Source organism: Chionomys nivalis, chromosome 19, assembly GCF_950005125.1.
Source record: "Chionomys nivalis chromosome 19, mChiNiv1.1, whole genome shotgun sequence".
Classification (NCBI taxonomy): domain Eukaryota; kingdom Metazoa; phylum Chordata; class Mammalia; order Rodentia; family Cricetidae; genus Chionomys; species Chionomys nivalis.
In genome coordinates this window covers 55,380,862-55,395,206 of record NC_080104.1, presented here as the reverse complement: position 1 = coordinate 55,395,206, position 14,345 = coordinate 55,380,862, and the positions used below count along the sequence as shown (strand labels likewise).

The following is a 14,345-nucleotide window of genomic DNA, read 5'->3' as shown; positions in this document are numbered from 1 at the left end:
CCTTGGGAGAGCAAGAGTCCATGCTGACAGGGCATTGCCACTTGCTCAGGGCAGGCCTTACTTGGTGTGACAGGATTGACAGGAAACCAACTATTTTGAAATACAAGAAGAGAACCCTGACTATTGTGATAATTCTCTTGGTCAATGTCAGGTAAGCAACACTCCTGGGAGTTAGCACTCTGGGTGCTAAGGCAGCCAGAATGCAGGCAGCATCCTGAGGAGCTGCTGTGTGGGCACCAGGGAAGTCCCTGGATTCCCACTAGGGCTAGATTTTAGACCCCACTTCTCACCACCATGATGTACAGCAAATGGGCATGACATTCAACTTTAGGGGCATGGCAAATGTACATAAGATACCCCTGCTCCTGCCTGGGGTCAGTACCCCCAGATTCTATCTGCCAGCAACTCCACATCAGTGTGTTTCAGGTGGTCCCTGCAGTACAGAGGTGCAAAAATTCTTCACGATACTTTAGGAAAGGCAATGAGTGTTCAGAGATGGGACCTGGAGCTCGGACAGGGTCATCACGGGCAGAGCAGGCATGTATAGAGGCGGTGAGATGGATGGGGATGGGGTGCTGTGTCAGGGTCTCTGCTGTGAGGACCAGGGCCAGGACTGCTTTTCAGGCCGATGTGAGTGCCAGCAATCTCATTAGGTTACCAGGGTCTCTGAGAACTCCTCTGTGATTTGTTATTTGTGTTAGGAAGAGTCTGGGTTCTGCTGGGGTGATCCAGGCATGTGGCCCTGCTTTCACCTTGTCCTCTCATCATTCCTGAATGGCCTCTAGCCAGTCTTGGCCCTGGGATGGGCCTAGGCAGGCAGAGTACTCACAAACTCATTGCTCCTCTTGTACATGTTATCTTCCAGGTGGCAGCGGCCGTCATTGGGCGTCAGGATGGCGCCAAGCTTCCCATCACCAGCAAAGTGGAAGCCATCATCTGTGGCAAACACCAGGAGCCTCGTGACATTGCGCCAGCCAATTTCCTCCTGGGGAAGAAGGCAGCCAGAGGTTACCTGCCTTGGTCCTTGGTTTCCCTGCCAGGCCCGAGAGAGAGACGGGGGGGGGGGGAACAGGATGGGACGAGAGAAAGAGAGAGACAGAGAGAGATGGATACAGAGAGAGACAGATAGAGACAGACAGAGAGAGATAGAGAGAGAGACAGAGACAGAAAGAGAGAGAGGAGGGGAGCCCACCCAGTGCCCAGGAAGTGCCTAAGCCAACAGCTCCCAGCATGCCCTGCAGGACTGGGAGGTGAGAGCTGAAACACATCTGAATCTAAAGAGATAAACCTTCTCCAGACCTGGAACTGGACCCCAGTGGCAATTGTGAAGGAGAAAGATACAGAGCAGCGTCCACTAAAAGGCGAATAGCTCCCAACCACTAAAGAGGGGACCAAGGGATGTTCATAGGGGAGCTGAGTGTCTGGAACAAGGGAAAGAGCACACATACGCAGCACCCACCCAGGCTTTGTCCCATGGTCCAACACACATGTAGAATGTGTGTGCCCACAACATGAGCCCAACAAGGCTGGAGAACTGAGAGCCAGGCTGGAGCGGGATTGGCTTGCTGCAGATGACATTATAAGCACAGTCTGGACTGACAGGTTGGGGTGTAGATGAGGAGACACGGAGCTAAGGACAGTCCTCACTCTGAAGACCCACTGCTGGGCAGCCTGATTCTCAGGAGAGCTTGAGGGTTATCAGTTAAGGCTGAAATGTGTTTTTCAGGGCTATGTTGCCACTCTGCCTTCGCTCTCTGATCTGGGAGGCTGGGAGGGACCTGGGGCATGGAGGCTGCCCTTCCAAGACCCGGGGTGACAACATGGGGCCGGATGGGGCGAGTCCCTGAAGAGGTCCATTAACCAGAGCTAGTGGCCCCACAACACTGCTGGAGCTCCTGCGTTTGAGGAAACTGGGAGAGCTGACCAGGGACAGTGACCTCACCGGGCATGCAGCGACTTGCATTATGGCATCCAGTCCACCCTCAGGGGCGTCCAGGTTTCCGGAAATCAATTGCTTGCCGACCTCTGTCTGAAACTGGTTGGAGTTGTCGGTTAGCTTGAGCACGTGCCGAAAGGCAAACGGGGGCTGGCAGGCTTTCTCCTTGTTGGGACACGGGTTCTTCAGCTTCTCCGGATGCGTGTTGACAAAGGGCAGCACTGTCTTGTCCACGAAGGACCCAAAGCCTGAGGGGTACATAGCATGAGGCAGGGGGGGACAGAGACAGAAGACAGACCCTTAGGCAGGACAGGGAGGACCTTAAGCCTGAAGAATATACAGCATGAGGCTGGAGGCACGGGGACAAGGCAGCAGGCAGGACTCCAGGCAGGTCAGTGAACCTCCCAGTGGGGTAAGGGTCAAGCTTCAGTTTCCCAAACAAGGAAGAAAGCAAGGTGATGGTTTTGGGAGCGTGTGTGGATGAGCCTGTGGTGCAAGCATATGTGTAGTCATGTGTAGATGAGAACATGTGAAGTCATGTACAAACATGAATGTGTGTGACAGAGTATGTACAGATATGTGGTCATATACATGTGATCATGAGTGTTTGTGTGTGAGTACATGTAGATATATACATGGGTCTTGTGTACACAGGCCTACAGGCACACGTGTGACTAAGCATGGATACAGGCATACAAATGTGTTTGTGTATGGGATCCTGGACATGTGTAAGTGTGTGAGTACACAAGACTATAGAAGCTTGCTTGCATCCTGCGTTCAGGTGTGCGTGTGGGCATCCTGATACATAGACAATGAGGCCAAAGTGCTGTTCCCTTGTCCCACGTGCTTGGCGAACATGCTGGTGCTGGCCAGTGCTGCAACCTTCACCCTTTGACCCTTGCCCTGAAGTTTGCTTCCACTACTCTATCGATGGTGTGGTCACTGTAGGATAGACACACTTTTCAGAAAGCAGCACTGCAGGACCGTTGTCTTTTAAACATCAAAATATAAAGGAGAGAGAGAAAGGTTGGAGGAGTCCACAGGTCTTAGCAGCCTGTGACCAGATGTGGCTGTGGTAGAGATGCAGGGCTGACTCTGGCCCCATGAGTGCTGCATATGCAGCTCCCCAGCTTCTCTGCAGCAGCAGGGGGTTCCCAAGGTTGAGATGCATGTCTGCACCGTGGGCCTCACCGATGCGGCCAGACTCAGTGATCTCATTGAGGGCCCGCAGCAGGTCACCGCCCAGCTTCTTGACATTGTTGAGGTCGTCTAGCATGGAGTAGGAGAGATCCATGAGGTAGTACAGATCAATGGGGTAGCCCTTGGCCCGCCGGAAAGTCACGTTGAATGCAGCTGCCTGCCCTGTCAGAAGAGAGCAAGGGACACCTTGAGCCTGGCTGTCAGCCCTCATCACCTAGTCCCCAAATTCCTATTGCTTCCCCTTTATTATGACCTGGAAGGGCCTGAGGCCAGGACACAGGACGGGCAGATTTGGGTTCAGATAAATGGGCTCACTCCAAGTACAAGAATGCCTGCGTGCGGAGAGTGTGTGCCGTGCAAATTCGTGAGTTGGAAGCCTAAGCATCCAGACTGTGGTGCTAGCATTCAGACCAGCAGGGTGGAACCCAACCAACCAAAGGATAAACATTTTTACAAAGAAGGTCCAGAGAGCCACCCTCTCTTCCCACTAGGAGGGGCTGCACCTGTGCCAGCTAGGACTTCCTGGCTCAGGAAGGTGAGCATGCCAGAACTGCCCTTCAGGGGTCAGAAGGACAGGGGCAGGGGCAGAGGTCCCAGAGCAGAAGGCCTTGTGTCAACTCACAAGAGCTCACGGGACAAGCTCTGCTCTCTGATGTCCCCAGGCTGAGCCCCCAAAGCCACCTCTCTGCCTCCTTTCATGCTCTGCTTTCTTGCTACCCCATCCTGACAACCTACCCATCAGACACCAACTAGATCCTGGCACTGCTTAGCCTGGGCACAGAGTAAAATCACGTGGGAAGAATCCCACTGAAGGACTGGGGAGATCAGGTTGGCCCGTGGGCGTATCTTGGGCAATTATGGTGGACTGACTTCATCGATGCGAGAAGACCCAGCCTGGGTGGGTGGTAAAATTCCCCGGTTTGGGGCCCTGGTCTCGTTAAAAGAGGAGAAAGTGAGCCTAGCGCTAAGCATGCCGCCATTTCTCTCTCTTCTTGGCTGTGGATGTTACGTGAGCTCCAAGTTCCTGCTGCCTAGTCTTCCCTGAAACAGTAAACCGTGAGCTGACAACAACCCTCTTTCCCACTAAGTTGCCTTTAGTCAAGGTGTTTTATCACAGCAACAGAAATGAAACCAGGACGAGCCTCTGGGGTCCCACGCTCCTCACCCGGCGGCTCTCAGGGCAATCTGCTGGTCCCCCTTGTGACATCGAGTCTGCCCACAGCGTGTCTCTTGTCCCGGTCAAGCTCACTTCACTGTGTCCGACCCAGCCAAGCATGCCTGGGGCAAGCCTGGTTTAAGCAGTTCTGCATCCTGGGCTATCGTACTTAATCAGGGCAGTCACTGTGCCGAGAGTGCCTGAGCCTCTGAGAGTAGAAATGCATGCTGATTTCTGAACGGTTTGCTTCCCCTTTTCAAAGAGGCGCAGAACACATTGCTAAGAGAGGGTTCAGACACCCAGGGCAGACAGTGGGGTTGAGGGAATCCACCCAGGGCAGAGCTCAGACTTTGAAGTAACTTTTTTTTTTTTTTTCGAGAAAGGGTTTCTTAGTGTAACCTTGGCTGTCCTAGAGCTTTCTCTGTAGATCAGCCTGGTCTCGAACTCACAGAGATCCGCCCGCTGCTTCTACCTCCCAAGTGCTGGGATTAAAAGCATGCACCCCCACAGTCCAGCTGAAGTAACTTTTTAAAAAGTTAGTTTTGTTTATTTATGGGAGGGTGGCTTGTACGCAACACGTTCTGCACATGGAGGTCCCATAACTACTTGCAAGAGTTGGTTTTCTCTTTTTACCCTTTGGGTCCCGGGGACTTGAACTCAGGTCACCAGGCTTGGTGGCAAGCACTTTCACACATGGAACCCTTTCACTAGCTCTAGAGTGCAGACGTCCGTCATGAAAGGCTCATCAACCAGCCCAGTTCACTGTCTAACCCAGAGACACGTCCCATCAGTCAGCCCTGACAGGTCGCGCAGGCTGCCTTCCTGGATGCCTTCCTTGCACACCCGGCCCATCCCAGCCAAGTCCAAACCTACCTGGTCGCAAGTAAAGCGTCACTTTCTGTGGAAAGAGCTGCTTCCGTTCCCCTGGTGGGTCGTACTGTGGCTCAGCAAGGCTCCTGGGTTCCATGATGTCATCGGCTGGACAGCCCTTCTGCTGCAGGTGTTCCCGTGTGTCACAGCGCAAGGAGTCGGGCTCCCCTGGCCCAGTGAAGTTCTAGAGGAGGGGTCAGGCAGAAGGCACAGTGCTGGAACCGTGGGGTCTGGCCCCCTTTCCTCCTAACCTGCCCTCGAAACTTCAGTTAGAGATCCTTGTGGGACGGGGCAGTCATCTAGGGAAAAGCAGACTCCCAGACAGCCTAGGTCACCCAGACAGCTCCAAGTCTTCCGGAGAGTTCCAGGTCACCAGAAGCATAGACTATAGACTTTTCTCTGTCTTTCGAACACTGACTCCATCAGCAAAGATTTGGGGTTCTCCAACTCAAGATCAAGTGCTGTCCAGAGCTCTCTAGCCCTTCAGCAGGGCCTTTGCCCAGGGAGCTGCTTCCTTCCAAGGGAACGCAGGTGCTCTCTTTAGCCAATGTGACAGCCCTTGCTGAGACTCATGGCAGAGCTTGGGGAAACGAGTTGGTGAGGGGAGTGGAGAGCCTGGGGCACCTTCATCTTGACCACTGTGTCCCTTCAAAAGCCCCCTGGATTTGACAAGGAAGTATTTGGTTGTTCTCGGTCCTCTACTGGAGCCTGTTGTGTCCAAAGTGGGTCTGGCTCAACTACAAAGCACCATAAAACACTGGGAGTGTCTGTTTGCCCACAGACGGTAAAGCCAGAAGAACCACTCAGAAATGCGGTAGACGCCACCTTCCAAGTGCGTCTGCTCCGTGCTGGCTTTCAGAGCCACGTCTCAAGGCCTCAAGAAGCACAGACGATCAGCAAGAATAGAGAGAAGAGAAGCAAACGTGTAATTCTCATAGAAAAAGCGGCCTGACTGTTCATTTCAGACGAATAAAATGGCTCAAGAGAAGGAGAGAAAAGCCAGCCCCTGCGAGAATGGCTTGTCCAGGCTCGCACCGCCTCCCTCAGTCACAGGATAGCCGTTGCAACACCAGGCCTCTTCTCTGGAGCTGCCTATGGCGAACATGATTGCTGGAGACAGAAGTCAAAGGCCTTCTGGGATGGAGAGGGTGAGGAAAGTCGCAGAGAATGCTGGGAGCACACTTCTCACTAAGGCCTAGGAGTCTTCTGTAACTCTAACTCTTGGGCCAGGGTAGGGGGGGTCAGAGTAGAGTTCGCAGAGCTCATCAGTCCAGAGTATGAAAGTTCTCCGAACAAGACAAAAATGACCAAAAAACAACAACAATCACAAAATAGTCATGTGCATGACACCGAGAGCAGCTTAGAGGGGCCCAGTGGCCTGACATGGACAGCTTGAACATCAAATTGGAAAAAGAATAGTCATAATCTATGAACAGAATAGAGAGCTGCAGGTCCATCAATGGGGGCTGCGGAGAGAGAGCGGGGGTGGGGGGCGGGGGTTGAGAGGAGAGAGAGAGAGAGAGAGAGAGAGAGAGAGAGAGACCATTTTACAGTCACTACAGTGGTAATGGAGCTTGCCTGAGTCACCAGGGGATAGCCTGTAAGGTCACAGACTTAGTTTAGTCGGGACAGAATCCTAGCAACCTGATAGCACCTCACAGATAAGCCTGTCACTCACTGTGAGGGGACACAAGAAGTGAGGAGAAGCCTGGTAGGTGCCACCTTAAGAAACATCACTTGTGCAGGGACGTAGGGCACACTGATGAGGGCACCGTGTGTGCCTCATGTAGGGCGCAAAGGATGAGTCACTGTCCCAATGCACACCAGAGGACAAGCTGGGCTGGGGGCACCAAGGGACATTCTACACCGGTGGCTCCACTCATTCTAAACAGGACAGGCGTGTGAAGATGGAGAAAGCTGGGAATGTTCTGGATACAAGGAGCGTAAAATGACATCCTGTGTGTCCACAGATTACAGCAGTCAGGAAAAAGATGACAATAGGCACGATTTGCATACGGCCTGCCCATTGGTTTGATAGGGGTCTCCTGAGTTTGGTAACAGGATCAAACACGAACAAGGACATGTGATGGTTCGTGTTGATCATCAGCTTGACAGGATTTGGAATCTCCCAACAGGCAAGGCTCCAGGCACACTGTGAGGGACTGTGGTGACTATCTTCTTTGAAGTGGGATGACCTGCTCAGTGTGGGTGGCATTGACCCATGGGTTTGGGTCCTGGGCTGAAGAGAGAGGAGGAAGGCAGTTGAGCATGGGCATTCATCACTTGGCTTCCTGACTGTGGACGGGATATGATCAGGTGGCCCACACCCACACCCCCACTGCCTCAACTTCCTCACCATGACAGGCTGTCCTCTCTAGCCGTGAGCCAAAACAAACCCTTCCTTCCTTCAGTTGTTTTTGTTGGGGTGTTTTTACGACAGCAACAGAAGAATAACTACAGCAGTATGTTTTTGTAAAAATACACTCAGTGGTTTTTAAAAGCAAATACCTTATTCTCAAAGACCTGTGAAAAAGAAGGGACAGGGGCTGCCTGTCTGTAGCTTCCACTAGAAAGGATCATGTGACTGAGGAGAAAGAGTAATGTGTGGGTTGCCCTGTAGGGTCAGCAGCTTGGAGACCCTGGGAGGAGGGTATGATAAAGTTTTAGTCCCATGGGTGAGCCCTATATGGGGGGGCAGCTGAGCTGAGGGACCGCCATTCAAGGCGAGACGTTCCCACCATGCCTGACTCTTTGTTCATATTGTGAAGCTGGACTGTCCTCCCCTGTGTACCTGGGTCAGCTTGGGTGACCACAGTACATTCATCTCCCTTTTAGAAGCTTCTCTACTGAGTCATCCCTGCTATGTCCTAAGGAGATTGCCCTAGCGTCTTCAGCTTAAGAGACGTAGAGGGGGTGGCAAGGGCAGCTTAGACTCTGTCAGAATACCCACACTGCTCTTACCAGCTTCGACTCTGTCAGAATACCCACACCGCTCTTACCAGCTTCTGGCACCACGCGCAGCCAGGTGCCGACTGGACACAGTCCCGACAGTTGCTGACTTTGTACTTGGTACACTCCTGGGACGTGACTGGGGAGACAGACAGGCTGGATAAGGGCCCTGCACCCATGCTGGTTGCCCTCAAGAGTGGGAGTGTCTGGGGAGGGTGCGGGCTAGTGTCTATGGTCTTATGTGGTCTGGGAAGGGCTCCTGAGTCACCCCAATGGGATTCGGAGCAGCGCTCTGGAGTAGCAATTCTGAGTAGCACTCAGACTCCATCTCCTGTTACATAGGAACCAAAGCCATTCATTCCTGAGACTTACTCCCAGAGGAGGGCCCTTCCTCAAACACCTGGGAACTTATCCTCAAGGGGACATGAGGTAGGCCTGCTGTATGGGAATGTCATATGTAGGGACAACTCCACAGAACTCACCAGATTCCAGGAAGAGCAGTCCAGCTAAGGCCAGCAGCAGTAAGTGTGGGCCCAGCATGTCCTGTGGAGAGAAGGACTAGGTGACTTCAGGCTAATCACCTGAGGACTTCTTTCTTGCTGGCCTCTTGTCCTGCTGCCACAGGGTATGAGAACCAGGAAGGCCAGCACAGATAGCTCTCAAGGCCCATGGGGATGGGCCCACTCAGTTACCACAGGGAGGGATGTGGAGGCCTGAATACTGGCTCCGGTGGCCAGGTACCTAGAAGAGCAGGCAGCCAGCTTCTGTGGGGATATCATGGGCATGCATGGGCATGTGCAAGCATGCACACACATACACACACACACACAGAGGATGGAGGGAGGAAGAAGATGAAGGAGAGAGGGAGAGGCACGCCACACACAGCCCCATCCCCGCCATACAAGTGCAGCGGCTTACACTGCCCAGGGCAGGCCTGTAATACCTGTGTATTCCAAGGCCACAGTGAGCTTAGCCCACAGACCTGGTTGACCCAGACAACAGAAATGGGCCCAGGTAACCATGCACATGGAGTACTTGTGAGGCAGGGTTGAGCTGACTCACAGAGACTGCCTGTCTCTGGTTGTCTCAGACACTCCTTGGAGCCTTGATTCTAGTCTTGCCCTGGAGGAGCTAGAACTGGGGACCCTATTGGAATCCCTGTCCCTGGCAGCAGAGAATAGGCTTCGCAGACCTCATCCACAGCCTGGACTACCCAACTGCTGTCCACCTGCTGCCATCTTTCTGGACCACAGCACCCTATTCTGCTCTGCTTATAATCAATGATCCTGATGGCCTTGTACTAACAGGGAGCCCAGCTGGGGACTGGGCATGCCGAGCAGCCTGGGATGTGACTTCCTTACAGCTGGGCACTGGCAGGATTGTCATTCTCCTAGATCCTAACTGTCACTCTCCTTTCCCTGGAAGGGCCCAGAGAGGTCAGGACTCAGCCCCTAGGACCTGTGATGTTCTGGGTCGGGTGGCCCCTGTGTCTGAGTTCCTAAGACACGAGGATCTGTGGCAGGCAGGCAGGAAGAGATATATGACCAGAGCCCGTGTTGTCAGAAACAAAAATCAACATGCTTTCCCAAGGCATGATCAGCTCCTCTGCAGGGCAAGGTTGAAGCCTCTGAGGAGCCCGAGTGAGGGTGGGGACAGTGTTGTCAAGTCGGTGCTTTGAGGATGGCTTTTAGTGCTCTGTATGGCCTCAGAGTACTGGGCACACCAGCTCGTGGTCCTTGACATCACCTTTGTTCCCTGAAGACCAGCATCCATGCTGAAGTCTGTGATAAAGTCTGTGATAAAGTCTCTAGGGCCACCCCATTTTGGGGCCCTGGGTAGCCTCATTTCCGACCCTTCTAAAAGTGACCTGTGACCCCAGAAAGATTGCCTCCAGGGTCCAGAGTTGTTAAATGAAAGACCACTCTGCCACACTTAAGGAAAAGCAAGACTTCCTCCCTGGCTTTCTGAGTTTAGCCGACTATAGCAAGGTTGGGAGCGGACTTCAAGCTACATGGGACCCATCCCAGCTCTGAATATTTCTGCGTCTCCCAGTCCTGGGGTACCCAGCTCAAGCTGAGGCAGCTATATTTGATCCTGCTTCTGCATCCTAGACACCAGACTTTCTTGAACACTGCTAGGTCCACCAACTCCCTTGGCTAACCTGGGACCTGGCACGTGTCCCTGAGATCTGCATGCAGGCACTGCAATCCGGTCAGCCTCAGCAAAGTCCTCTTTCTGAGGCCATGGCTGCCATGGATGGAGAGTGGGGAAGAGACCTTCTAGGGTACAGACATGATGCTTTGGGGAGAGGCCCCCACAGATATCCCCCTGCAAACAGCCGTGACAAGTCAGTATTCAAACTTAGTTTTTCAAATGGGGAAACTGAAGTTCCAAGCAGCAGCAGGGTATAGGGCTGAGTGTCTCATTATGTCATTACACCTATGCATACACTCACACATGCACATACGCACCACACACACACACACACACACAGAGAGAGAGAGAGAGAGAGAGAGAGAGAGAGAGAGAGAGAGAGAGAGAGAAAGAGTTCAACTTGGTTAGAGGACCAACCCACAGACCACATGCCTTGCCCTGACCTTGGCCACAGGAAGTGGGTGGTGGCCAGGGTAGCTCTGTTCCGGGTGCTGAGCCCTCAGAACTGAGAGCTGTTGAGAGCAGCCATCTCCACCTGGGCCCCACAGAGGACTCCAGACAATGACAGTGGTGTGAGCTTGGAAGGTAGACAGGTGAAGGCCCAGGTCCAGGTGAGCAGAGCCTGGCACTGAGTTCCTGCCAGCCTCTGTATAGGTATCAGCACAGGGAAGCCCTGCCTGGCTTGCTCCGTGGGCTTTAGTGAGACCAGAGTCATAGAAACCCAAAAGAGCAAAGCCCGTCTAGTTCTTTCTGCCTCGGTTTCATTTTGTGTAACTGGAGCAGATCGTGGATGTCAGGGCCTAGACCTGTCTAAGGCTTTCCCTGAGGCCCTGATGTTCAAGGCCAGCCTGGTCTACAAGAGCTAGTTCCAGGACAGGCTCTAAAGCTACAGAGAAACCCTGTCTCGAAAAACAAAAAACAAACAAAAAAACTTGTTATGAGACTCTGTACTTCTTTTTGCTTTTCCTTTTCCTTTTTTTTTTTTTTTTTTCCCTTTGGTTTTTGGAGACAGGGTTTCATTGTGTAACCTTGGCTGTCCTGGAACTCACTCTGTAGACCAGGCTGGCCTCGAACTCAGAGATCCGCCTGCCTCTGCCTCCCTGAGTGCCACCACTGCCTGGCTAATGCTGTATTAGGCCATCAACTTGTACAAGATCTTCTGACCCTAGCTTTTTCCTACCATCTTTATCTTCTTATCTCTTAGCCTTTCCTCTTAGGGCCCTGTCTCTGATAAACAATTGCTGGCCCAGGTCCTGTGGGGCCTGCCCTAGAAAAGACAGATTTGAATGTTGCATCTCAGAGCTTTCAGTGCCTAGCACAGCTGGTTCCTCCCCTCAATCTGGCAGCCAGCAAATGGGGAGATCCCTGGTCTCTGTAGCTGCCGGTCCCCTGGGACTGTACAGGCAGGGCAAGAATAAGAGCGTCTGGAGGTGGAAGAGCTCCCATGGTTACCATGGTTACCTCACAGCCCTGCAGAGGTCTCCTCCAGTTCCTGGGCTTCACTGGAGCTTTGGCACGTTGCCAAATCATGAGGTGTGACCTTCTGCAAAGGCCTCCTCAGAAAGCCCTACCCCAGTAGCTACTAGAACTCTACACCAGAGCCATCCTCAATCTCCACCCTCCACTAGGCAAGTGCTGGCCCAACCCAGGAAGTGGTGAAGATCAGCAGGCCACTCCCACTGTGAGGCCTGGGTTGTCCTTCCCTGAAGATTCCCTTGGGGACTGTGGCATTACACAGAGGCGTAAACAAAGCCCCTGCTTCTTATTTTTTTTTTAAAAAAAATAAGATTTAGGGGGCTGGAGAGATGGCTCAGTGGTTAAGAGCATTGCCTGCTCTTCCAAAGGTCCTGAGTTCAATTTCCGGCAACCACATGGTGGCTCACAACCATCTGTAATGAGGTCTGGTGCCCCCTTCTGGTCTGCAGGCATACACGCAGAAAGAATATTGTATACACGATAAATAAATATTTAAAAAAAATAAGATTTATTTATTTATTATGTACATAGTCTTCTGCCTGCAGGCCAGAAGAGGGCACCAGTTCTCATTTACAGACGGTTGTGAGCCACCATGTGGTTGCTGGGAATTGAACTTGGGACCTCTGAGCTCTAAACCTTTGAGCCATCTCTCCAGCCCCCAAGCCCCTGCTTCTTTGGACCTGGGTTCTGTGATAGGAAAGTCACTACCTCATACATGTCCCCATGAAGAATGAAATGCACATGGCAAAAGAGGAAACAAAAGGCAATTTGGGCAGGGTATGGCGACCTATAACTGTATTCCTAGCACTTGGAGGTGAAGGCTACAGAACCAGAAGTTCAAAGTCCTCCTCAGCTCTGTAGTGAGTTCAAGGACAACTGGAGGCACGTGAAATCCTGTGGGCGGTGTTGTAAGAAAATCAGCAGAGAGGTGGTAAGTCTTACAAAAGGCTCGTGGTGGGTGGCTTCCTGTCCTGAGCCAGAGCACACGAGGCGCCTGACTGAGAGCTACATGGGCAATCAAGTAGCTGAAGACTGGCCCGGCCCCGTGTGGTTTGGGGGGAGAGGAGATGGAATCCTAGGACCGCACTTGTCTGAGGAAAACAAAAATAAAGGCGTGTGATGGTCAGAGACGATATCAGTCCAGTGTCAACATGAAGTCACTTCTGTCATTACACATTCACAGGAGAACCAGAGGCAGATGGGCTCAGGGTACTGGACAGGGTTCTGGGGGCCCGGAGCTCTGAGCAGAGGACAAGGGTGCAGTAGAAACAGGGAGCAGCTGGCTTGGGGACACTGGTCTAGGACCCATCGCTCTGGACAAACATGGGGAACAAAGGATGTTCTTGTTCCCCTTCTGTTGTAGTGATACAACACTGACCACAGGCGAGTTAGGGGAGGACAGGGTTTCTTTCAGTGTGTAGGGCATAGTCATTATCGTGGGAAGTTAGGGCAAGAACTAGAACAGGAACTTGAAGTAGAAAGGAAGGACAGAGGAACCCTGCTTAGTGGCTCACTCTCCCACAGTCTTACACTTAGCTGGCTTCCTAGATAGCCCAGGGCCACCTGCACAGAGCGTGGTGCTGCCCACAGTGGTATAGGACCTCCAACATCGACTAATCGTCAAGACATTTCAACATATATATACTCACAGGACCATCTGATCCAGGAAGTTTCTCAGATGACTTAACGCTGTGTAAAATTGACAAAGCTAATTAGGACAAGGGACCCACAGGAACAAATGGAGGAGCTGGTTCTGGAATACTGCATCTGGGGTCCTAGAACTCCAGGCAGACTTGGAACAAAAGGCCAAAGGGGTCAGAAGGAGCACTGATTATGGAAGATACTGGTCCCATGGACTCTCAGACAACCGCCAGATCTACAAAAGAAACTTCCTAAGTGAGTGAGAGATATGGAAGCTTACTACTGATGGAGTCTGGAAGTGCCGAGAGCTGCAGCAACTGACCAACTAGGATTAAATGAAACTCACTTCTAAAGCCATCGAAGAACACTACAACACACTAGGCACAGTGGAACAAGCTTTCCATCCCAGCATTCAGAAGGCAGAAACAGGTGGATCTCTGTGAGTTCGAGACCACCCTGATAATATGTAGTGAATTCCAGGACAGCCAGAGCTATATATAGTGAGACCCTATCTCAAGCAAGCAAGCAAACAAATAAACAAATAAATAACACTGCAATAAGAAGTCCCACAGAGGGAAACTCCAAACGTCCTTACAGGCATGCTAGTGCAGGAGAGTTCTCCTGCTGCAGCGCTTCCTCTCTAACAGAATCTGAGAAGTTAATGATAAAAGGTGAGCATCTCCAAGGAGCACGGACCGTGAGCAGGTCATTCAACAGGCAGAACTCAGATGCTGAGAGGCATGGGATACCCATCAAAAGATAGGCATTTCTGGAGTAGCTTTCCAACGGAAGATGGTTTTACCAGTTTAACACGACTCCTGCCCTGTAGAATCTGACGCAGTAGCATCATGGTGCAGACAGCTGCTGGGGCAACTCATTCTCATAGTGAAAGTGAACGGCTGGGAAAAAGGAAAAGCCATGGACCAAAGTCCTGTGGGTACCATAACACCAGTGACTTCAAGT

General features: G+C 52.1%; 1 protein-coding gene across 1 annotated transcript in view; it reads right to left on the bottom strand.

The window, feature by feature from the left end:
* The window catches only part of Itgb2 (integrin subunit beta 2), a 29,462-nt gene that overhangs the window by 10,481 nt on the left and 4,636 nt on the right, over positions 1-14,345 (bottom strand). Inside the window, exons 2-7 of the mRNA XM_057751946.1 lie at positions 8,594-8,654; positions 8,162-8,250; positions 5,166-5,346; positions 3,128-3,298; positions 1,943-2,184; positions 830-985 (exon numbers count right to left, since the gene is read on the bottom strand). Of these exons, the coding sequence (XP_057607929.1) occupies positions 830-985; positions 1,943-2,184; positions 3,128-3,298; positions 5,166-5,346; positions 8,162-8,250; positions 8,594-8,651 (897 nt within the window). The 5' untranslated portion in view covers positions 8,652-8,654. The remainder of the gene's footprint in view (positions 1-829; positions 986-1,942; positions 2,185-3,127; positions 3,299-5,165; positions 5,347-8,161; positions 8,251-8,593; positions 8,655-14,345) is intronic.